Genomic DNA, 23,315 nt, shown 5'->3' on the forward strand with positions numbered 1-23,315 from the left:
TGCACAGGCCTGAGTTTGACCCGCCGCGGTGCGCGGTCGAGGAGCTCGTGAGCAGTCGAGGGTATGATGGGGGTCAGCGCACTGAGACACAAACCAACCCGTCCCTCGAGCTTCGGCTGCTCTGGCCTTTTCACCCAGGAATTTTACTGTGGAACCAGCCTGGGGGGAATTACTTCCCACTTCGTTGTAGTTTGGAGCTATAAAATTGAACGATTAGTCTTACGTAGGGCCAGAGGACGTTCTCATTGGATACCATTTGAGCGGTGGCCGGGAAGAAGGCGGAGCACAAATCCAGGCGGAAGTAAGGCGTCGCGTCGTTGATTACGTAATACTGCTGCGGCCCGACAGTTCCACTGGCTCGCGTGTACGCGGCTGCCAGCTTCCAGTACTTGGTGTTTGGCTCCTCTATTGCCTGCGATCCTTGCTCCGAGGCCAGCTACTGCTCAGCTGTCATCTGAATATGGATTCCGCCAGCCAAGGTACCCGCAAATGGTCAGGGGCCGCGTCGCATTCCGGTATTCGCGACTCGGGCCCCCAGTCCTCTCAGTCTCTGCTGGTCCGATTCACGTTCTCTCTTCGGTCGACAGACCCTTTTCCTCAAGGCTACTGATGGCCGTGGTGTGTGTTCTGTTACTGCCTTGCCACGGCACCTGGGCCTTCCCCGGCATCGCTCTGAAGTGGCGTTCCTCGGCGCCCTCTCGGTTCCTAGAGTTTCATAACTCTAGACATTTCTTCTTATGCGGTTCACTATCTGTGCGCCACTTGCTGGCTCTGCGGCCCTCTATCTTTCGCTGGACCCTTGGGAATAAATACCCCATCTGGTGCTGGACTCCAGCCGAGGCATTGTGGGCGGCTCTTTACAAGGAAGGGGCGGTGCAACCATCCTTGTGTTTAGAGCAGTGCCTCTTGGGTGGTAACGCCGCTGTAACCTACTTAGGAGTTTGCCTCATGGGAGAAGGGTAGGGTGAGTCAGGGGCACACCCAGAACAGATCTGTTGCTAAAACAGACACCAGAGACCAGTATGAGGTTGCCACCGAGAAGTGTGGCTCAGGCTCAGGAGATTAAAATCTTGAGACGGTGGTACAAGTGGGAATGCTTACTTAACTATACTAGCTAAACTCAAAAAGCTTTTCTACGGTTTGACCTGCAAAGACACATTACCTAAGCATTATAATTTCTGTTTGTTTGTTTGTTTTTTTGCGGGGGGGGCGTTGAGACAGGGTTTCTCTGTGTTTCCCTGACTGTCCTGGAACTTGCTCTGTAGACTAGACTGGCCTCAAAATCAGAGATTCACCTGCTTCTGCCTCCCAAGTGCTGGGATTAAAGGCAAGTGCCCCCAACCTCCACCTCCCAGCAGAATTTCTGGGTTCTTACCATTCTGGACATTCTGGATGTTTTTCTACTTTGATGGGTATTTGCAAATTCATTGAACTTTGAAAGTTCTCATGTAGAGTGTCCTTTCCTGGAGCCTCAGTTGGTCTAAACCTTTTCCAGGTTTGGCCTGATTTCTGCTCCTTCCAGGCACCTTGGTCTCAAGAGTCTTCTTTGCAGCCTTTCTCCTCTGAGAGTCTTCTTTGCAGCTCAGTTTCACTTGTCTCTGAGGGAGTTTCAGCTTTTATTGTTGATTTGTGGCAGGGAGAGCCTTAGTGAATCTAGTTAGTTTCAGGGACTTCCTGAAGCTATTTTGAGTGGTTTGCCTTCCTGCTTAAGGAGCTTTCCCTGCAGGATGGAATCTTTCCATTTCAGAGGACACTATTTATACAACAGTGATAAAGGCCTTTCCCTAGTAGGTGTGAGGCAGTGGTTCTAGCCTGGCACCACAATAAAAAGGAAAGGAAAGAGAGGAGAGGGGGAGAGGAAGAGAGGACAAATTTGAAGTCACTGGCATCCTCAACAGATAGTAAACACAGCCCATTTCCCAGCCAGGTTCACATAAAACTTGGTTCTTCTGTGTGCTGGCTAGTTTTTATGTTAACCTGACACAAGTTAGAGTCATTGAGAAGAAGGAATCTTTTGGGTTTTGTTTGTTTTTCCAGACAGGGTTTCTTTGTGTATTCCTGGCTGTCCTGGAACTAGCTCTGTAACCAGGCTTGCCTCGAACTCACAGAGATCCACCTGCCTCTGCCTCCTAAATGCTGGGATTAAAGGCGTGCACCACCATTGCCTGGTGGGAAGAAGAAATCTTAATTGAGAAATACATTCATAGGATTGACCTGTAGGCAAGTCTGTAGGGCATTTTCTTGATTGATTGATGTAAGAGGACCCAAATTACTGCCATCCCTGTGCAAGTGGTTCTGATAATATCAGAAAGCAGGTGAAGCAAGCCAGTAAAAGCAGCGTCCTCCATAGCCTCTGCATCAGCTCCTGCCTCCAGGGTCCCACCCTGACTTCCTTTGATGATGAACTGTGATGTGTAAGTCAAGTAACCCTTTCCTCCCAAAGTTGCTTTTGGTCATGGTGTTTTTGGTTTTTTTGAGATGGTTTCTCTGTGTAGTTTTGGTTCCTGTCTTGGATCTCGCTCTGTAGACCAGGCTGGCTTTGAATTTACAGAAATCCACCTGGCTCTGCTTCCCAAGTGCTGGGACTAAAGGTGTGTGCCACCATTGCCCGGCAGTTATGGTGTTTTATCACACTAATATAAATCCTAAATACAATACCCTGGAACAACAGAAAACACTCTCCAGCCCTATAATTGTAGAGATTTTTGAGATACTTAGTTTGAGTAGATTCAGCACAATGACTACAAATAATGAAATAAACTCTCAGTTAAAAGATCTCAGTTAAGCCGGGCAGTAGTGATGCATGCCTTTAATCCCAGCACTTGGGAGGCAGAGGCAATTTGAGGTCAGCCTGATCTACAGAGTGAGATCCAGGACAGGCAACAAAACTACACAGAGAAACCCTGTTTCAAAAAAAAAAAAAAAAAAAAAAAAAGAAAAGAAAAAGAAAAAAGAAAAGAAAAGAAAAAAGATCTCAGTTAAAAATTCAAGTCATGAGGAGCTGGAGAGATGGCTCAGCAGTTAAGAGCCTGACTGCTCTTCCAGGGGACTCAAGTTCAGTTCCCAGCACCCACATGGCAACTCACAATTATATGTAACCCCAGGATCTAACACCCTCACACAAACATACATACAGGTAAAAACACCAATAAAATAAAATAAAATAAAAATTCAAGTCATGAACTGGCAAGATAAAGGTGCTTACCTGAATTTGATGCCCACATGGTACCTTGTGTGCCCGGTGCCAGTGGAGGTCAGAAGAGGACATTGGGCCCCTGGGAAGTGAAGTGACAGGTGGTTATGAGCTACTGTGTGGGTGCTGGGAATTAAACTAAGGTCATCTGGAAGAGCAGCAAGTGCTCTTAGCCACTGAGCAATCTCTCCTGTCCCATAAATAAATAAAATTTCAAAAGTTACTTGCATGAAACAAACAAAACAGTCAAAGTCAGTTACTTTAAAAAAAAAAAATACAATTAGGCGTGGTGGCCCACTACTTTAATCCCAGCACTAGGGAGGAAGAGGCAGGTGCATCTATGAGGCCAGTATGGTCTACAAAATGAGTTCCAGGACAGCCAGGGCTACAGAGAAAAACTTTGTCTCAAAAAAACAAAAGATTAAAAAAAAAAAAGTCTTTAAAAAGATTTCTAGCTACTGTTGAGTAGAATATCTGGTTTTTTAGTGTTTTCAATTTATATTTAGGAGATTTTAGAATTTGTTTAGTTGACAAACTTTTATGTGATTAAAGATGTTTTCCTTTCTATTTTATGTTTTAGACCAGGCTGGCCTTGAACTCACAGAAGTCTGCCTACCTCTCCCTCCTGAGTGCTAGGATTAGAGATGTGAGCCATCATGCTCATAAGAATGGCTTTCTTTATTTGGTATCTGCTAAGATATTTGTGCAGATAGGAAGATGTGAATAAAAATTGGTGACTGCAGGAATTTGAAGTGGATCTAGTATTATAGGTGTGTAGAAGAATGTACTTTTATCTTTGTACATATGGCAGTCTCCTGTCAGAGGTTCAGAGGATCAGGGATGGGATTAAAAGTGATTTTTGTTTTGCTGATTTCTTATTGGGGTTTAATGACTAGCATATAATTCATGTAAGTAATGTTTAGCATTCCCTGAATTGAATGGAAAGTAATGCTTGCTGTATTTACTTCCTTCACTCCAAGGGGAGGGGGGAAATTGGAAGATTTATTAGATTGGACTGCTTTCTTTGAAGCAGGGTTTCTTGCTTTAGAAGATAATATTTCAAAAGGGAAACCAGAACCTATGGTTTGGCTGCTTTAACTAGCTAGTGTTTCTTGTATTCTAGCAACACAGGTGGTATTGGGTTTGCATCTCAGGTGCCCAAGAAGTAGCTGTTCTCCATCCAATGCCCAGATCATCATCATAGGCTTTTGGAGGTATTTCTAGTTTCCAGTGTTCTCCTGCTTCTTTTGGCCGTCTATTTCCTTCCATTCTTGCTTCTTTCCCAGTAGAGTTACAAATTACTTGACACTTTTTGACTTCATTTTTGTCTTTGACAGATATCAACTTGAATTCTCCTAACAAAGGTGTGCTGTCTGATTTCCTGACTGATGTCCCTGTTGACCCAGGTGTGGCCCCCCGAACTCCAGCTGTAGAGGGCCTGACAGAGGTGGAGGAAGAAGAGCTTCGGGCTGAGCTTGCTAAGGTGTCTTGGTTTTATTTCCTGTTGTGGGGTAATTGTGAGTCCTTTTGGGTTATATAGAGAGTAGAACACTTTATCCTGTGAGAGAGCTGTTGCTGGGGTATTACCTGCCTTCTGTGTCTACTGGGTTCTCTCTTTGTATGTGCCTACTTCTAAAGTGTTGACTTGAATCACCTGTTGGAAGAGGCAGGCCCTGATCTTATCTTACCACCTCTGTCTGGAAATACTAGGTGCCCCATGAAGATGATGTCTACACAATAATGTCTCCAAGTATGCTGTTTGCTGGTATTAACACTTGAAAGTCATTTTTAGGACATCATGAATCTTGTGTCCACTGGCTCTTTTTAGTTTTAGTTTGTTTTTGGTTGACCTCTACTTCATCTGCTTCTCTATCTTCCAAGTGGCACCATGTTTACTTTTGTTTCTTTTTCCTTTTTTTTTTTTCCAAGACAGAGTTTTCTGCTTAGCAACTTTGATTGTACTGGAACTCACTCTGTAGACCAGGTTGGCCTGGAACTCACAGAGATCCGACATCCTCTGCCTCCCGAGTGCTGGGATTAAAGGTATGTGCCACCACCGCCCAGCTCTTTTTTATTATCTTTTTCCTGAGGAGTCTGACCCCCATATGGGGGTCAAGCAGTTGTCTCCTGGGACTATCTATAGGACTGTACTCCCATGCCTGACTGAAAAGGAATTCTTATTCAGTGTAGCTATTTATACTGGGACTAAAAATATTGGGAACACATTCTGTAGTGGGAAAGCTTTAAAAATTGTTCTTTCCAGAAGTTACTTTTCTTTTAAAAGTTCAGGTCCTTATTAGCAAAGTGGCATACATCTTTAATCCCCCAGCACTTGGGAGGGAGAGTCAGGTAGATTTCTTCAGATCTCTGTGAGTTTGAGGTGAGCCTGGTCTACAGATTGAATTCCAGGACAGCTAGGACTGTTACACAGAGAAATCCTGTCTCAAACTCTCCCCCACCCCCAAATCTTTCTTTTAAACTGAAACTGCCATAAGAACAAAGGAGAGGCAGGTGGTGGTGGTGGCACACAACTTTAATCCCAGCACTCAGGAGGCAGAGACAGGTGGATCTCTGAGTTCAAGGCCAGCTTGGACTACACATTGATTTCTGAAGGCCAGGGCTACACAGAGAAACCCTGTCTCCAAACCAGAAAGAGAGAAGGAGAGGGAGAGGGAGGGAGTGGGGGAGGGGAGAGAGAGAGAGAGAGAGAATTGGCTCTCACTAAGGCTTGGAGCTGGCCTCTGGAACAACAATAATTGCCATTAGAAATGTTTCTCTCACACCTAGGTCTCTGTTTCTCTGTCAATTCTGCTTCCTTTTTACTATATAGGGCATTCCTCTGTGGGTCTTTACTTCTAGCAGATTCAGTTGCTATGTCTAAGCCAGGCCCAGAACCCATTGGAAGAGGAACTTGTGTCCTAACACTCATGTCCACTCTCATAGGAGAGCTCCGATAGGGCTCATTTGGTTGTCCTGAGACTTAAGGGAAATGGGAGAAGTGGTTGGCAGTCCTTGAGAACTACTGACTAGTGTGGGGGTAGTTTTCCAGAAGTTGGGGTGCTGAGGCCAGATAAAAGCAGAATAGCTGCCATTGTGGATGCTATTTTTAAGACAAACTGTTTCTGTAAGTAAAAACTTCTTTAGAAAGTCTCATTATGACATGGGTAAGGATGTTTGTTGGTTACTACTTCCTGTAGTAGTCATAGCCTTTTGTGGGGGGACCAGCTCCCACATCTATTTACTCCAGGGACTCTTGAGGAGTGAGGGATAAGAGATTTAGATAGAAATATAGAAGAGAGAGACAGATAGAAACACAGGATAGCCTCGGGAGGGCCTGGGTCAAAACCCACCAGCCCCTTCTATCTCTACTAAAGGTCTTTTAAAGGAATGCCAAGGGGTGGAGCAAAAGACTTCCCCCCAGCACAGCCAAGTGCAGACCATCTCAAACACTTGGTGACCATGCACGTGGTCAAGCCATCCCTTAATGCAGCCCTGCTGTATAAAGCAAGCTCAGATCTCACTAGAAAACCTTTGTGGGTTCCCACAGCCTCTCATGTCAACTGCATTTTTATTTTATTTTTTGTGGTGTTGGGGTTCTAATTTAGGGCCTCATATATGCAAGGCAAGCATTCTACCAACTGAGCTATATCCCCAGCCCTGCTTCTTTTACAGGTGGAAGAAGAAATTGTCACTCTACGCCAGGTCCTGGCAGCCAAAGAGAGGCACTGTGGAGAGCTGAAAAGGAGGCTGGGCCTCTCTACTTTAGGGGAGCTGAAGCAGAACCTGTCTAGAAGCTGGCATGATGTGCAGGTCTCTACTGCGTAGGTACCAGTCCCATGGTGGTCCCATATTCCTTTGGCTAAGAAAGTGTTCACTGGGGTATGCCTCTTTCTTGTGGATAGAGTATAAGAGTGCTGGGGAATGAGATGCTTTGCAACAATCAGTATTAAATGAGCCTGCTGGGAATAGGTAACCAGAAGACTTGAGTTCTTAGGGACTGTGCCTATGTTTACTCACAGCATGAAATCTACATGTGTTTGGAAAGGTGGATGGACTTAGCTAGGTGTCCAAGTAGCAAGTGTTTCTGCTGGGTCCAAGTTGGTCAGAGCACCAATGAGGTCCTTAGAATAACTTTTCTGGTCTGTAGAAGTGGGTACTAGTCTTACATGTGACTGAGCTGTCAGAATTTGGTTAGAGTTTGCCATGTTTGTGTCCATATTTCTCCTTTGTTACAACATTCCTTTGGGGGATGTCTCCAGAAGCTTTTTACTAAAGAAGCAAAAATTGAATCACATTTTGTAAATTTCACCTATAGGAATCCCATGTTTCTGTACTAGGATGTTGGGGACTTTGAGTCCAGACTCACTTCAGAGCATGCAGGGGCCATGGGCTGTGCCCTTCTCTGGAGCCTTCTATTAAAAGACCAGGTGCTCCTGTGTTGTGTTTGGGAGAGGGTGTGGTCATCTCTGTCCTGTATAGTCCTCCTAGCTAGACCTGGGCCTACACAGGTATGATAATGGCACTGGACTGTTTGGGTGGGCTGCAGACCAGGAGTCTTGCCAGATGGTGTTTCTGTCTTCTCTGGAGTCTTACCTGCAGCCTGAAGCCTGGGTTTAAATCATTCCAGATATTCATCACAGACTTTCTGTTTTTAGCTATGTGAAAACGTCTGAGAAACTTGGAGAGTGGAATGAGAAAGTGACCCAGTCTGACCTGTGAGTGCCCATGCTGTCAGTGTCCTTCCTCACTCTTCTCTCTGTCTCCCTGGGGCAGGGAAGCTGTGCATCCTTGGCACAAACTGTCTTTCAGTGTTTGCTGGCTATCGTTCTCTTCCCAAATATAAATAAAAGTATTCTTTAAATACCAGAAGGATAGAGTACAGTAGTTAGAGAAATCCACTCCGTCACCAGATCATGCTTAAAGTCCTCTTCCTGATTATATGCCATTCCTGAACTGAGTGGGCAGTGTCCCTGAATAGTAAATACACCCTGACTTGTGGCAGTGACATGGTGGTTGATGCCATCTGACCTGTTGTTGGTGGTGGATTTTTGTACTTGATTTCTTCCTGTCCTCTACCCTCAGATTCAGCCCCAGCTGTTGGTGTATGAGAGATTCTTGGGTTGGCGTAGGAATAATGGTGGCACATGTTGGTGGGTTCATGGAGTTCTGTGGTCTGGAGGTGCTGCACTGTCAGCCATATAAAATGTCAGTAGAGCATGAATTACTTGTAGATAATCCTGTATGTCTGTGAAAGCTATAGTGACTTCTGTTGTCTTGAGATCCTTAATCTAGGTAATGGCATGTCATTTACCCATGTAATAGTTTGATTATAATATCTGTGTCCTCTGCTGGGTTGATGCATGATTTAATCAGATTTAACCATCTCCATGAGGAGATGGTTTCTGGCAGGATTTGACTGCCAGAGAATAGTCTGCTTTTAGAAGGAAATGCTGACATGGTTACTATAAAGCTTAGGGGAGAAGTCCTCCCATGCATGGACTGAAGGAAATTCTGCTGAGCTTATTTACCTATTTATCTTAAAGGTACCTGGAGACCACCTTCGTTCACTGTGTGTGTAGGGCCTTAAGGGTCTGGTGTCATATGGGAAGCAGTCAGGTATAAAAAGCTCTGGTTTGTTTTGGTTCAACACCTTAGCTTTCCTATGAACACTTCAGGACTGCACTAGACAATGAGTTTGCTGGAAGCATATATTCCCTAGGTAAAGACACTGTCATCTATGCTGCTAGAGCCCTAGACAGGCTCATAATGCAGATTCAATGTAAAGATAGTTGTAGCCAGGACTCCCAATTTATAGTAAGGCTCATTAAGGAAGGGAATGGCTCAGTTACCTTTAGCCTACTGGCTATGGGTGGGATAGGACCTCTGTTGGTCTTTTCTGTGTCGAACACACAGATTGCAAGCCCAGTGCCACTTTGAGATCTTTGGCAGCAGTTAGCTCTGCAGCTCACACACAATTGAGCGTGTATGATAATGAATATTCAGAAATGGGTAATGCCTGGGGGGCGCTCACCAACCTAAGACAGAGCGCCTGTGTGGCCTGGGCAGGCATTTCTATGACGGGTAAGGTGACCTGCTGCCGTCCCATGCAACCTAAGTCAGAAGCTCATTTTTTAGTAAAAGGGGGACCTGTAGGGCCCTGGCCCCCGTTTTGGGTAACTGTTGCCTTGCTTGCTGACCTTGACCTTGACATCCTCCCTATGCTAATTCCCTGTCGGGTTCAACCCTCCTGAATGCTTAAGGGAAGTTCCTTGTCTGTGTATCCTGCATAATGGGCATTAACAGCTTAGATGCAAGATTGTAAAACATCGGTAGTGAACTTCTAACATTCGAGGTTCTCCCATTGTGCTGTAAGTCTGTATTTAAGACCTCTTCCCTCCAATAAATAGCATTCAGCATTAAAAAAAAAGATAGTTTATAGATAGTTATAGCCCTCATTCAGAGGCTTAATATTAATTACTAATTGCATGGCCTATGGCAGGCTTCTTGCTAGCTAGCTCTTATAATTTTTTTTTAAAGACTATTTTATTATTATGTATACAGTGTTCTTCCTGCATGTATGCCTGCATGCCAGAAGAGGGCATCAGATTTTATTACAGATGGCTGCGAGCCACCATGTGGGTGCTGGGTATTGAACTCAGGACCTCTGGACGAGCAGCAGCCGGTGCTCTTAACTGCTGAACCATCTCTCCAGCCCCCTAACTCTTATAATTTAACTTATTTCTATTAATGGGTTGCCATTTGGTCGTGGCATTACCCGTCTATTGGCATCTTTGCTGGCATCTTGCTGCTCCTTCCACGGTGGCAGCTGGCATCTCTTCCAACTCCACCTTTCTCTTTGCTGTCTTTTTCCTTGAATTTCCTGCCTGCCTCTAAGTTGCCTTGCCGTAGGCCAGAGCAGCTTATTTATTAACCAATGGGAACAATATATATTCACAGCGTACAGAAAAGATATTCCCCCAGCAGATAGTCTTGGGAGAAATGTGTATTCATTGTGTTTGAGAAATTGCCAGACAAAGAGCTGTCTGGGATGCCATCTTGAATATTTTTTCACAGAGGTCTCATGAAATACATGGGATTCTGCTATCTCCCAGAGAAGTCTATGGCTTTATGTGGAAGTGTAGCTTATGGAACACCCCATTCCAGTAACTTCCTGTGACAGAGGCCCTCTTCCAGGGTTTTGTCCCATCTTTTGGGGGAAGAGCTGTCAGCAGTGATTCCTAATCTGGATGCATTCTGCATTGAGAAACCAGGGTAATGGGAATAGGACTGAAGATACCACTTGCTCTGATTCCTCTGCCTGGTTAGTGCCTATCTTGATTAGAATTCAGGAGCTGGACTGCTGGCAGGATTGACTCTGCCTGGTGGTTTCACAGAGGAAGGCCATACGTGCAAGCTTCCTGACCTTCTTGACCCATGTGTTTTAGTTTCCTTTCAACCAGTAGCATGCTGGAGGACTGGAACAACATGGGATTCATTAGATATGAGTGTCTGCCTGTAGGTAGAAGTTTCTCTCCAGCTTGCCTGTTCCTAAATACCCAGCAACTGCTTACCAAATAATTGACTTGGAGGCTTAATATTACTTATAAATGCTCAGCTGATAGCTCAGGCTTATTACTAACTGGCTCTTAAACTTAAATTAACCCATAATTCTTAATCTATGTTTAGCCACGTGGCTTGCTACCTTTTCTTAAGATAGCATTCTCATCTTGCTTCTTCTGCATCTGGCTGGTGACTCCTTGACTCTGCCCTTCCTCTTCTCAGAATTCTCCTAGTTGGGTCACCCTGCCTATCCTTTGTGCCTGGCTACTGGCCAATCATTTTTATTAAACTAATTTGAGTAACAAATCTTTACAGTGTAGAAGAGAATTATTCCACAGCATTTTATAGTCCTAGGAGTTGTACTGCACTTAACACAGTTGAGATGCTGTGGGGGTGGGGCTTTCTTTCTTTTTTGTGTATAAAGGAGCATCCATGTTCTGTGGGTCATGAAACCCTGTTGCATTCTTTTTTAGGTAGCTATAACTAGAAACAACAGTGTTGAATGTACCATATAAACTCTGTAGTTAGTAGTTGGTTCATGTTTTACTTTGAGTTCTTTGGGCTACAGTTAACAGCAGAATTAGTGTTAATCAGGGTAAGATGACAGAGAAGCCCCTGCTTTTAGCTTTGCATACTAACAAGGTTGCCCAAGTGTGGGTATTATGAGAATTAGTTGCTGTGGACAGGGAGCTGTATCCTCTGGTAAGCCTAAGAAGAAAGTAAGGTTAGCCTCAAAAGGAAGACTCTGAAAGGGCAGGGAAAGCATGTCTACAATTGCTGACAGATACCCTGTCTGTTCTAGGTTCTTCTAAAACAGTGGTTTTCAACCTTCCTAATGCTGGTGACCCCCAACCATAAAATTATTTTTGTTGCTACATCATAACTAAAATTTTGCTATGTTATGAATTGTAAAATGTGAATATCTGATATGCAGAATATTTGGTATGTGCCTCTTGTGAAAAGGCCCTTGACCCCCAAAGAAGTCTTGACCCACCGGTTGAGAACCACTGTTTAAGAGGTCTAAGTCTCAAAAAGGAGCTGTCTAGGGAAGCACAGCACAGTGCTCCCTAGCTGTCTGTTTCTGCTTTCCAGCTACCACTTTCTGAGCTTAGCTTCCCCAGTAGTGTCATGTAGTGATTCCCAGGCTGCCAGTGAGTGTGTTTGTCTGGGTATATGAGGCTGTCACAGTTGGCCTGCAGCACTGGAGCCTATGGACCTGAGTGATGACCTTATGATCTGCCTTCTTTCCTTCCTTCTCTTCCTCTTTTTTGAAATAAGGTCTTGCTATGGAGTTTAGTCTGGCTTCAGACTTTTCATCCTCCTACTTTAGCCTCGCAAGTGCTGGGATTGTAGGCATGTGCTACCATGACTGACTGACTAGAATATATTTGTTTTTGTTCTCTCTCTCTTTCCCCCGTCTCTCTGCCTCTGTCTTTTTCTGGTTTTCCTTCTCTTTCTCCTTTTTGTAGGTACTAGTTATCTTAAATTTATATTTCTGCAAATAAATGCAGACCTTAGTTACCTTGAACTTGATGTTTTAAAGAAACACTTTGTTTTCAGTGAAGTGTACTTCTTATAGGAATCTTGCTTCCCTGGCTTTAGTAGGAAAGTGCTGTGTACCTTGGGCTTGGGTAGACTCAGGAGGCTGCAGGGCCCTTGTGGGTTACCAGACCTGTCTTTAACCTATGGACTGGCAGGTGCTTTTTACTAGACCTCCTATAGGAGGTAGGGGCTTGGAAAGCCAGTTACTGATACCCCACTTCAAGCTTCGCCAGGTGTGCTGGAGAGAAGTGCTTTAGGTTACCATGGTGATACTAAGCAGCCTCATGAGTCTCCATCTATTCCTGGTTCAGCTTCAAGTTCCCCAGCTCAATCCAGTGAGGAGCTATGACCTAAAAGTTTTGAACGCGGCATTTGGTTATTTGGTTATGATCTTGGTTGTTTCAAAACTGCTGCCTTTTTTGTGGTAGCAAAGCCAACAGGGAAGCAAGATTCTTATGATGGACTCCATAATATCTCTGCCCATTATTACATTCATCCCATTGGTGTTAAGGTTATAGAGCCATATCTTGGTGTAATGTGTATATATGTGGATAAGCAATAGAGGGATGGGAGGAGATAGGACTGGTGGTCTTGGTTGTGGGCCAACGCTGCCCATGCACTGTAGAGGGAACATGAGAAAGGAATGTTTATGTTCTAGAAGAATATTATCTAGAAAGTGCTGGAAATCAAAGGGCTCTTCAGTGTAATAAAGGCACTGTATAGGTGCTAACCCACATTGGGGATGTCCTTCATGGATGCTCTTCAGCTTGTGCTTTCTTGTCTCAGAAGACTGTTTTATGTGGGAATTGGAAGGAGAAGCTTTGAACTTAAATTGACTTGATAAGAAGCTGAGACCTTTCTTGGCCTTTGCTGCTTCAGTATTGCCTGCCCAAGTATGCTGCCAGACCCAGCATGTCTGTGGTCTGTAGTTAGTAGGTTTTAGCTTCCTGAGCAGTTAGAAGTATCATAAGAAAACAGAAGCATGGTAAAGTCTCAGGTCAGGTTTAGATGAATTGGAAGTTGAGGAACTGGAGTAGATCAGCATTGTAGGGACCTAGGGAGCATGCCACCACCACCTAGTGAGTGTTTGCCACCTGCTCAACTCCTCCCTGATTTTCCCATGAGTGCTCTCTATACACTTTCTTTGGTGATGGACTGCTGCTGCCCTTGCTGTTTAGTTAGTCTAAGTGGTGTGTCTTTTCCCCAGCTACAAGAAGACTCAAGAAACCCTTTCACAGGCAGGACAGAAGACATCTGCTGCCTTGTCCACCATGGGCTCTGCCATCAGTAGGAAACTCGGAGACATGAGGTAAGCAGTTAGAAACCTGCTTCAAGTCAAGGGTTCAGACATATAACATAGAAACACCCATGATAACCTGGACCGATCTACTATAGACCTTTGTTTGTGAGAATTCCTCTGGCTCCTGTTGTCTGTCTTTGGCTATTTATGTATTCCTTGGAAAGAAAGGTCACTAGTTTCTTTCCCTGCAGCTCTTTTGCAAAGCAGTGATGTAGCCTAGGAATTGGGAGTCATGATGGGATGGGGTGTACATTAAGGCAGGTCACATGTTGTCTTTAGGATCAGCTTGGGGCTTCTTTAACTATGAGGTGATATGTCTAGTGGTGGGTAGTTGCTGATTATGCCACTGGTATCCTGGCCAGCTCCCAGGAACTACCATTTTGTTCTTCCTGAAAAGTAGGTTGCTTGCTCATTACAGGTGTTTTCACTCTGTGTGTGTTTGCATTTTTGTTGTATAGTTTCTTACTCTGCAATCCAAGCTGGTCTTGAACTCATGATAATTTTACTGCATCAGCTTTCCAAATTCGGGGATTATAGGCCTGGGTACCACACTCAGCTTTTACTCCTTTTTTAGTCTGTTCAGAGCATTCTGGGTAGAAATCTGATAGGGTGGGCAGCTCTTGGTGTTGACGGAAATGGCTCTGAACCTTTTTTTTTTGAGACAGAGTCTCATTATGTACAATTAACTGGCCTTGAACTCACTATGTGGATCAGGCTGGTCTCAAATCCACAGAGATCCACCTGCCTCTATCTCCTGAGTATTGGTGTATTGAAGTTGTGGATACCATGCCTAGTCTGTTTAGCTATCTTTTTGTTTTTTGTTCTTTTGAGGTAGGGTTTCTTTGTGTAGTCCTGGCTGTCCTGGAACTTGCACTGTAGACCAGGCTTGCCTTGAACTTACAGAGATCTGCCTGCCTCTGCCTCTGGAGTGCTGGGAATAAAGGCACGTAGCACCACCACGTGGCTATGTTTAGCTATCTTGATTGAACTGTTTTATATGGTCTGCCTTTCTTTGGGAGCATTAGATATGATCCTGTTTCATTTCTTCTCCTTTTTGAAGAAGAAATAAAGTTTCTGTTTTCTCCTTAGAGAACTGGGATTTGCTATTGACCCTGTGGTATGTAGTCTTGGGACTATAGCAGGCAGTTAGCAGGGTCCCTGTGGCAGTGCTGCTGGCATAGTGCTGTCTGGTCTCACTGCTCTGGCATGTGTGGGCCAACCACAGTGCAGGGAGGGCTTTCAGAACAAGGTCCGAGAAACTGGTTCTCTCCAGTTGGGTGGTTGTGCTGGTTGTGTTCACCGTGCCCAAAGGGCTTCCTGTTTACTATGTGTCTTCCCCTGGGGAAGAGAGCCTGTCTGTTGGTGTTTGTATTAGTGTTTTGAACTCTGATCTCTCTGGTCCATAACAAAGCCCCATCATCTCATAATCACAGTGGTTTCTGAGGCCCAGGTCTATTATGCTAACAGTTTCTTGAGAATGCCTATTAGGCTCAGGAAGCTAATAGCATGAGTTTAGGAGGGATAGATGGATGTTGCTGTCTGTGGTGGACCAGTCCTAGAGTCATTGAAGCTCTAGGGGCCTCTGATAAACCCTGGACTTGGGATGGGAAGAGAGAAGTAGGCTTGATGACCCTACTTAAACCTGGAGTGGTGAGTGCATTCTTCAGTGGTTTCTTCTGTGTTGGGAGTAGCCTCTGCTCATAGATTGCAGCAATTTAGATGGGGAGGACTTCCCTTGGACATGCATATTCTAGGTTGGCCTCCATGATACAGCCTAGTATGTTATAGGTCATCTTATGGTGCTTGGGTTACTGTTTAGCTTTCAGAGAATCTAAGGTGCTCCATGGACATGAAGTGTTGGCCCAGCCTGGCTGGTTCACTGTGTCATATCTCAAGTCTTTACTCACTGGGCTACTTATATCTCAGGTATTTTCTTTAGACCTCTTTTTGCTTTCTCTTCCTTAACCTGTAGTTGTTTGAATTGTTATACATGTAACATTGCTCAGGCCGGGTGGTGGTGGCGGCGGCGGCGGCGGCGGCGCATGCCTTTAATCCCAGCACTCAGGAGGCAGAGAAAGGCAGATCTCTGTGAGTTCCAGGCCAATCTGAGCTACAGAGTGAGTTCCAGGAAAGGCGCAAAGCTACACAGAGAAACCCTGTCTAGAAAAACCAAAAAAAAAAAAAAAAAAAAACCCAAACAACAACAAAAAAAACAGTGCTCAGAAATACAATGCCATCAACCACGTGGTTGCCAAATATGCTTTCTTAGCCTTTGTGGAGTCAGGATGGGGCTATGTATTCTCTCATTCCTACCAGTTTAAGCACTAAAGAAGCATTCATAGAGCGTTTTTTCACATGCTAACCCTACTTAATCTTCCAGAATTTGAACAGAGGGACATAGGGCTTCTGTTTGGGGTCTTATATGGCATTGGCCTCCCTTGCTTTAATAATGCTGTCTTTCTTCTTTTCTCCTGCTGCTATCTCTCAGGGCTCATCCATTCTCACACTCCTTTAGGTAAGGTGACCTTGGACATGACCTATGGACACACCTGTATTAGGGCAGGGTGGACTCTGGTATGCCTATGGGAGACTTTGCTGTATAAAAGTAGGAAAGCCCCCTTTGCCTCAGGATGGTACCCAGGAGGCAGCTGCTTGCTCACAAGGCATGGTCTATATGACTGTTGGTGATGCACCAGTGCTTGTGGCTGACTGCCGCCTGAGGCGGCCATGCTGATGGATGCTGTGGGTCGCAGAAGAATCATGAGCCATAGTTACCTTTTTAGAGCTTTATTGGGAGAGGAAGAGAGAGAGAGGGAGTGAGGGAGGGGGAGAGAGAGAGAGAGAGAGAGAGAGAGAGAGAACAGACAGAAGGAGAGAGAGCAGAAAGAGAAGGGAACACACAGAGGGCCCGCCTGCTTTTCAGGCTGGGACGCCGTCGCAGGCTGGTGATGTAATTAAGGACATAATCCTTCCAATGACTGTCCCCTTTGAGTGCCTCATCTGGAACTCATTGGATTGCATGTTCCTGAGGCAATAAGTTATTGAACTAACATTATATGGCAAATGTCCATACCTAAGTTTATGCCTGAAAAGAAGCATTTTTCACATAGGAGGAAATACCAACCCTGTCCCTTGTGTTCTCAATCCTATAATGTACAGACCCTGTGTTCTTGTTTGTGAGAAGCAATCCTATGCTCCAGACTGAGTTGTGTCTAATGATTTGAGAGCCCTCAGACACTCTTCTCCAGGAGCCTTCGTGCTGACATCTGCAGTATTCCCATATCCTAGTAGTAGGCATTGGGAGGTCTGAAGTCAAATCAGAGCAATCTGTGACTTTAAATTACCCTGGATGTTACATTTTTGCCAAAACATCATTCAGCTTGCTGTGGGCCCCTGAGGACTGTGGAACAAATATTCCCAAAAGCCCCAGGCCTAGGTCTCCTTACAGTTTCCCTGTTTTGTTTGTTATTTGTTTTTTGTTTTGAGACAGAGTTTCACTATGTATTCCTGGTTGGGCTGGAACTTATCTTGAAGACTAGGCTGGACTTGAACTCAGAAATAGCCTTTCTAGTGGTAGGACTAAAGGTGTACACCACCAGTTTCAGTTTCCCTTTTTTAATACTCTTCTTGGTTAGTGCCACACTGTTCAGCAATGGCAGCATTGGAAACCTTTGGAGCTAGAAGAGGGCATTGTGTGGAAAGGGTCAGTAGCTTACTCTACTGTAGAGTTTTGTCTCTTCTTATATGTGAGCTAAGCTGGCAAGTGTGGGCTGATCTGGCACCATGGGCTAATTCTTGCTTCCTTCTCTGCTTTCACCATGCTTCCAAGCAGCAGCTACTCCATCCGTCACTCGATAAGTATGCCGGCCATGAGGTAATGTATGCCTACTTCCATTGCTCTAGAACTGTCTCTGGGTGGGGGTGGGCAGCAACACCAGTCATAAACTTGTACTTCTATGTCCCCCAATCTATGTCTTCATTTTCCTGGCAGCTTCCTCTCAGGTAAAGACTGTCTGTAGACTGGCAAGAAAGAGCTCATGGGAAGGAAATTTCTTTTTAGGTTTAGGGAACCATTCTGTGAACCTATGACCCATACTTTACTTTGCAAGCTCTAGCTTTGGATGCCTGTGGTTTTAGCAGGGAGGGTTAGAGAGGCTGGCACATGGACCTGGGACCTCCACAGATGGATCTCTGGAGACCTGATTCTCAGAGCCCAACAGGACCATCTCTAGTCCGTTGCTTCTCACCTCTTTGGCCAAGCATAGTGCCTTAGCAAAGTCCATCCTTGTTAGGAAGATTGTTGTGTCTTAGTGTGTGAGGACCTTTCTCTGTCTTTCTATCCTCTACTATTCCAAAACTGTCTGTGATTTCCCTTTTATGTTGTTTGTCTGAAGATAAACTTGAAGGGCTCCAGGACTTCTCATAATCCCAACATACACACACACACACACCAAAAACAAAAAACAAAAACCCAGAAGATAATATGATCAAGAGGTGGTTTTCTTGGGGTGATGTTCAGTTATACTCTAGGTGTGTTGACTCCAGTGATTTCCTAAAATGTGGGAACTTGACTGCATGATTTGTGATAATGAGGTACCACATTCTCACTTTCCTAGAAGGGGGATACCCAAGGGTGTCTTTTATGTTTTCAATGCTTGGTGACCCCATTGAGCTGCATCTAAGCTTAATCAAGGGCTGTCTACTTAGATTGCAGCAAGGATCCTGCACACTGTAGTCAGGGGTTTACAGTACACTTAAATGATATGTGGACCCAACCTGGAAAGCACCCAAAAATGACCCTGTGTAGAGTCTGCAGTCATTGTACTCCTTTCTGCTGTATCACATTTTCATAATGAGAGTCTAGGAGCTGGACATAGTCCTAACCCTAGGTCCTTCGATGTGAGGAAGGTGAGGTGACAAACCAGTTCTTCATGTCAACATCTCCCTTCTCTCTTTAAAGGAACTCTGCAACCTTCAAGTCATTTGAAGACCGAGTGGGGACCATAAAGGTAACTATCCTTGGGGCTGTATGTTTTCTTGAAGCATGGGTATGATCTATTGAATCAACTTCTTTATTATAGAGGACTCACTTATTACAGGAACTCATATAGAGGTCTTTTGTGCCTCTCATGTTGTTCCTTAAGTAATAATATCTTACAGAACTTGAGGAAAGTCTCTGAACACAAAACAGCATGTTTTTGTTTGTTCTTAATTTTTTCTTTTTGAGACAGGGTCTCATTATGTAGCAGTTCTAGCTGACCTGGAATTCACTCTGTAGACCAGGCTTGCCTTTAACTCACATTACCTGCCTCTGCCTCCTGAGTCCTAGGATTATAGGTGTATGCCACCAAACCCAGCTAAGTCACTATTCTAATTCATCAGTACCTTTGCAGTCATGCCTATCTTCCTTTTTCCTTTGCCCTGCCAACCCCTAATCTGTTCCTCATCTCTATTATTTTTTTTTTTTTTTTTTCTTTCTTTTTTTTTTTTTTTTTTTTGAGACAGGGTTTCTCTGTATAGCTTTGCGCCTCTCCTGGAACTCACTTGGTAGCCCAGGCTGGCCTCGAACTCACATAGATCCACCTGGCTCTGCCTCCCAAGTGCTGGGATTAAAGGCGTGCGCCACCACCGCCCGGCCCTCATCTCTATTATTTTATCCTTTCAAGAATGTCTCTTAGGTTGTAGAGATGACTCGGTGGATAAAACACTTGCAGCACAAGAGTGAGAACTCAAATTCAGTTCTATCTCTTCTTTAAAATTTATTTGGGGGAGGGTGCATATATATATGCCATGGCACACATGTGGAGATCAGAAGAAAACTTGTCTCTCCTTTTACCATGTGGATCCTAGGAATCAAACTCAGGTGGTCACGCTTGGTGGTAAGAACCTTTACCTGCTGAGTCTATTCTTGATGGTCCAAGGATTGGAACCTAGATCCTTAGCATGAAAAAGTCAGTAGGTATAGGTAGGCTGCCTATAATCCCACAATATTCTGGAGTTGAAGAGACAGGTATCTCCAGGGCAAGCTGGCTAGCTAGGCTAGCTAAGTTACCCAGCTCAGGGTTCGGTGAGATAATCTGCTTTAGTAAATAATATGAGGAATGATTAAGGAAAATATCTAATGTCAACCTCTTATCTGCACATGCATTCATACATACTATGCACACATAATCAAAATGTTTAATCTCAGCAGTTGGGAGGTAGAGGCAGGCAAATCTCTGTGTATTCTAGGCCAGTCTGGTCTACATAGAGAGTTCCAGGACAGCTATTGCTATATAATATACCCTGTCTCAAAAATTTTTTTCTCTACTTTGTGTTTTGCCTGCGAGTATGTATATGCACTGGTCCTGTGGCAGTCAGAAAAAGGCAGTTGTGAGCCACTATGTAGGTGTTAGGAACTAAACCTGAATCCTTTTCAGGAGCAACAAGTGCTCTAGATTAACGAGCCATTTCTTCAGCTCCCTTCCCCAGATATATGTTTCTTAATATACAAAATATAATCAATCTAGTGGAACCACACAGTATGAATGCTTTTCTAAATATCACAATGTGTAATTCTTGGGGAACCTATACAGACTGTTGTGTGTTATTGACTCATTTCTTTTCATTGATGACTAGTGTTCATGTTGTGTATACTTGTGTAGGGAGTTGAACGTGTTCCCTGGACCTATTCTGTTTTCTGTTGTGTCTTAGGTTTACTTTCTCTGTTTTTTTTTTTTTTTCTATAGTCTAAGGTTGTGGGTAGCAGAGAGAATGGCATCGATAACCTCCCTTCCTCACCTGGAAGTGGTGAGCAGCCATTACCGGATCATGCCCCTTTCTAAGCTTGTCATAGCTTATCATCCACAGAATACAGAAGCACACCATCATCATCACAGCTGCAACTCTGCATGACAGAGCAACCAGCCAGGGCCAGTGAAGAGCTGGTTTTGAAGACAGTCATATCCATCTACATGCAGATGTGGCTGCTGCCTTGGCATGAATTAGAGAACAGTCTTGTACATAAATGTTTTACACTAAAGCTCATAGATGAAGCAGATCAATGTGCCATCCTTTCCAGGGCCACAGGAAGTGGACAGGGTGGAAGGGCCCGAGGAGTATTGAACAGGAGCCCATGGTCTCACCAGAATGCTGAGGGAAGAATTGTCAGGGGTATTAAGTGAACATCATTTCCTTGCCTGCCCTCCTCCCCCTAGCTCAGAAGGAATACACTCACCTAGGTCATATTGCATGGTAACAGTTTTTCATATGGATTTGAGGAATGCGAGAGTTCTCTATTTTCTGAGACCCTAGAAAGGAAACATAAACTGCTTCATTCTTAGAGAACAATCTGGCTTTGGCAGAAGCAAATCCACTATTTTTTAAATGTGATGGACTTTTCAAAAATTAAATAGAAAAAAAGTGAGGCAAAACAACTTTAGCCTCATTATTGAGAAATATTTCTTTGAATTCAAGCCTTACATTGCCTTATGCTTTATTTGTTTATAGTCTTTTATATCCCTATAAATGAGGGTTCTTTAATGGGTTATGAGTACTATGTAGAGTTTTATCTCTGGCCCATCTCATACTCTGCCAGTACCAGTTAGTGCATTTTATTTCTCTAACACTTTCTCCTGGTGTGCAAAACTTGGTTCTTTTGAAGAATGGCATTTCCCTGTAGCTTTCCACTCTGCCCACAAGGCTCTTGTGTTTGTGGGTCAGGAGGGCTGAGAGAAGGAAAGAAGCCTCAATCTTTGGCATCTTAATGGGATGTGCCCTGCACAGTGTTGCTTTACTGACAGTGAGCGGGGCTCTGGTTCATAGTTCCTGCCTGCCTGTCCATTACACAAAGAATAAATGAAAAGCAGAACCAATGCTGCAGGTCAGGTATGGGATGTGGTTTTGGTTCAGCCAGAACTCTGCTGTCATCTTTTCTCAGGAGCTACAAAGATTTCTAAGTTCCCTTCTCCTGCCTCCAATTGCCACATTCTGCATCCTCTCAACGCCAGGGCCCTGAATGTTGGGAGGCATGGTCTGGAGGGAGGGGCAACACTGTGCCTTAATGGCTCTTAGCAGGGCAAAGACTTTGTCTGTTGTGTGCACATATCTGCACTCCTTGGATGAAGTGGGGTCCGTCCATTTTAGTGTCTGGTTTGATACAGTGTGATATATCCTTTGATTATCAAGAACCTTGAATACACTTTGAATACTATACCACACAAAGCAAAGAACAGTGAGGAACTGGGGATCTGAAGAAGAGACATCTTGGTGTTTTTTCTTCCAGGGTTAAAAACAATACTTGTGTGAGGAGGCAGCTACAGGAGTGCAGGTCACTATTGTATCTTCCTACAAAGAATAACAGGCAACTTGTCAATAAAGCATTCCTTTGGAGTAAAATCCACATCCATTTGTTTGGTGTGTCTTTTAGGATAATGACAAAAGAGTCGGGGTAAATATATGGTTCCTTGCTTTGAACGGCAGCAGGCAGGAGACAATCGTACAAATTACAAGTCTTTGGTGTACATATAAAGGGAGGGAATTGTATAGAAGCTGCATCTCTGGATGAGACCAGGGATGCATACCAGGCATGCAGTTAAGAGACTTGAAGTAGTCCATTATCGAGATTGGATCCACTGAAGGGGCCTTTTTGTCCCTGTGATCATCAAGCTTTGCTGGTCTTTGCTGTGTGTCTGGGTCATACCCAGGAGCTTACCTGGCAGGAGTGGGCATTGGGAAGACCAGCATCTTAAACCCCACTGAGAGAAGACTGTCACTCCATGGCACAACAACCCTTAGGCGATATAATGATCTTATTCTGCAGATAAGGGGCCATGTGAAATAATGATGAATAATTGAAGAACCTTAAGTGCTTAGTGAACAGGTTAAGTTGGAGTTGTCCAGATCAGAAGCACTGAGTGTGATGGGGAGTCGCTCTCACACTGGACAAGGTCAGACAGCAGGGCAGCAACTGGATCTGGACTAGAAATTAAGTATTTACCCTAGGTTATATTGGAAGACAATCCAGTGCACTCTGATCATTAACCCCATACCTTAAATTGATCAGTGGATAAGAGACTCTTTGCCAGGCTTTGTGGGTGCATGATTGTGTTCATGGATCCAGTTCTCAGGAGTTGCACTCCTTGAGGAAGATGTGTTCCTCTGAGCAACTTTGAGTCTAATAAAATGAGGTGTGATGACGGTCTTTTAGAGTATGGTGGACTGGAATGGGTAGAGCCAGGGCACATTTGAGGGGTTTGTTTGTACTGGGGAATAGTGATGATATCTGAAGACTCAGATTGAGGATGCCTTATTTAAATGAAGGGATAAGATAAAGCACTTAATATCAAAGGCAAATATGAAAAACCCCTTAAATTCTTAACTGCTGCCAGTATCTGTCAGATAATCTTCCTGTCATGGATTACTACTTGGCGTAGTGGTGTACACCTTCAATCCTGGCACTTGGGAGGCAGAGGCGGGTGAATGTCTGTAGCAGGCTTTCTTGGACCGCCGGCCCCCAAATCATTACACAGAGACCTAATAATTAGGAATGCTTTGCCTTCTCTTAAACATACTTCTAGCCAGCTTTTTTTTTTTTTTAACCTAAATTAACCCATTTATGTTAATCTGTGTTCTGCCCCAAGGCTCATTTACCTCATCTATGTACTATCCATCCTGCTTTCCTGCCTCTGTCTGAATGGCTGGTCCCCTGTTGTCCTTTTTTTTTTTTTAATTGTTGCTACC

The 23,315-nt window shown here is 44.3% G+C and overlaps 1 protein-coding gene across 15 annotated transcripts; it reads left to right on the forward strand.

The window, feature by feature from the left end:
• The first annotated feature begins 43 nt into the window (after positions 1–43).
• Tpd52l2 (TPD52 like 2) lies at positions 44–21,975 on the forward strand. 15 transcript variants are annotated; one of them, XM_006994593.4, is made up of 9 exons: positions 47–479; positions 4,531–4,676; positions 6,866–7,014; positions 7,849–7,908; positions 13,503–13,604; positions 16,084–16,110; positions 17,428–17,469; positions 18,556–18,604; positions 20,324–21,975. In XM_006994593.4, the coding sequence occupies exons 1-9, from the start codon at positions 461–463 to the stop codon at positions 20,417–20,419; spliced, it is 690 nt and encodes a 229-aa protein (XP_006994655.1). In that variant the 5' UTR covers positions 47–460; the 3' UTR covers positions 20,420–21,975. The 15 variants fall into 15 exon arrangements, with proteins under 15 accessions (XP_006994656.1, XP_006994655.1, XP_015843557.1 ...); XM_076571449.1 differs by having other exon boundaries at positions 315–479; positions 4,600–4,676; XM_006994594.4 differs by lacking the exon at positions 16,084–16,110 and having other exon boundaries at positions 44–479.
• Positions 21,976–23,315: the final 1,340 nt, after the last annotated feature.

This window comes from Peromyscus maniculatus, chromosome 4 (genome assembly GCF_049852395.1).
Source record: "Peromyscus maniculatus bairdii isolate BWxNUB_F1_BW_parent chromosome 4, HU_Pman_BW_mat_3.1, whole genome shotgun sequence".
NCBI lineage: Eukaryota > Metazoa > Chordata > Mammalia > Rodentia > Cricetidae > Peromyscus > Peromyscus maniculatus.

Coding starts and splice junctions, on each gene's coding strand:
- Tpd52l2 (XM_006994593.4), top strand. Junction 4,677..6,865: donor TTCGGGCTGAGCTTGCTAAG/GTGTCTTGGTTT, acceptor CTTCTTTTACAG/GTGGAAGAAGAAATTGTCAC. Junction 16,111..17,427: donor CCATTCTCACACTCCTTTAG/GTAAGGTGACCT, acceptor GCTTCCAAGCAG/CAGCTACTCCATCCGTCACT.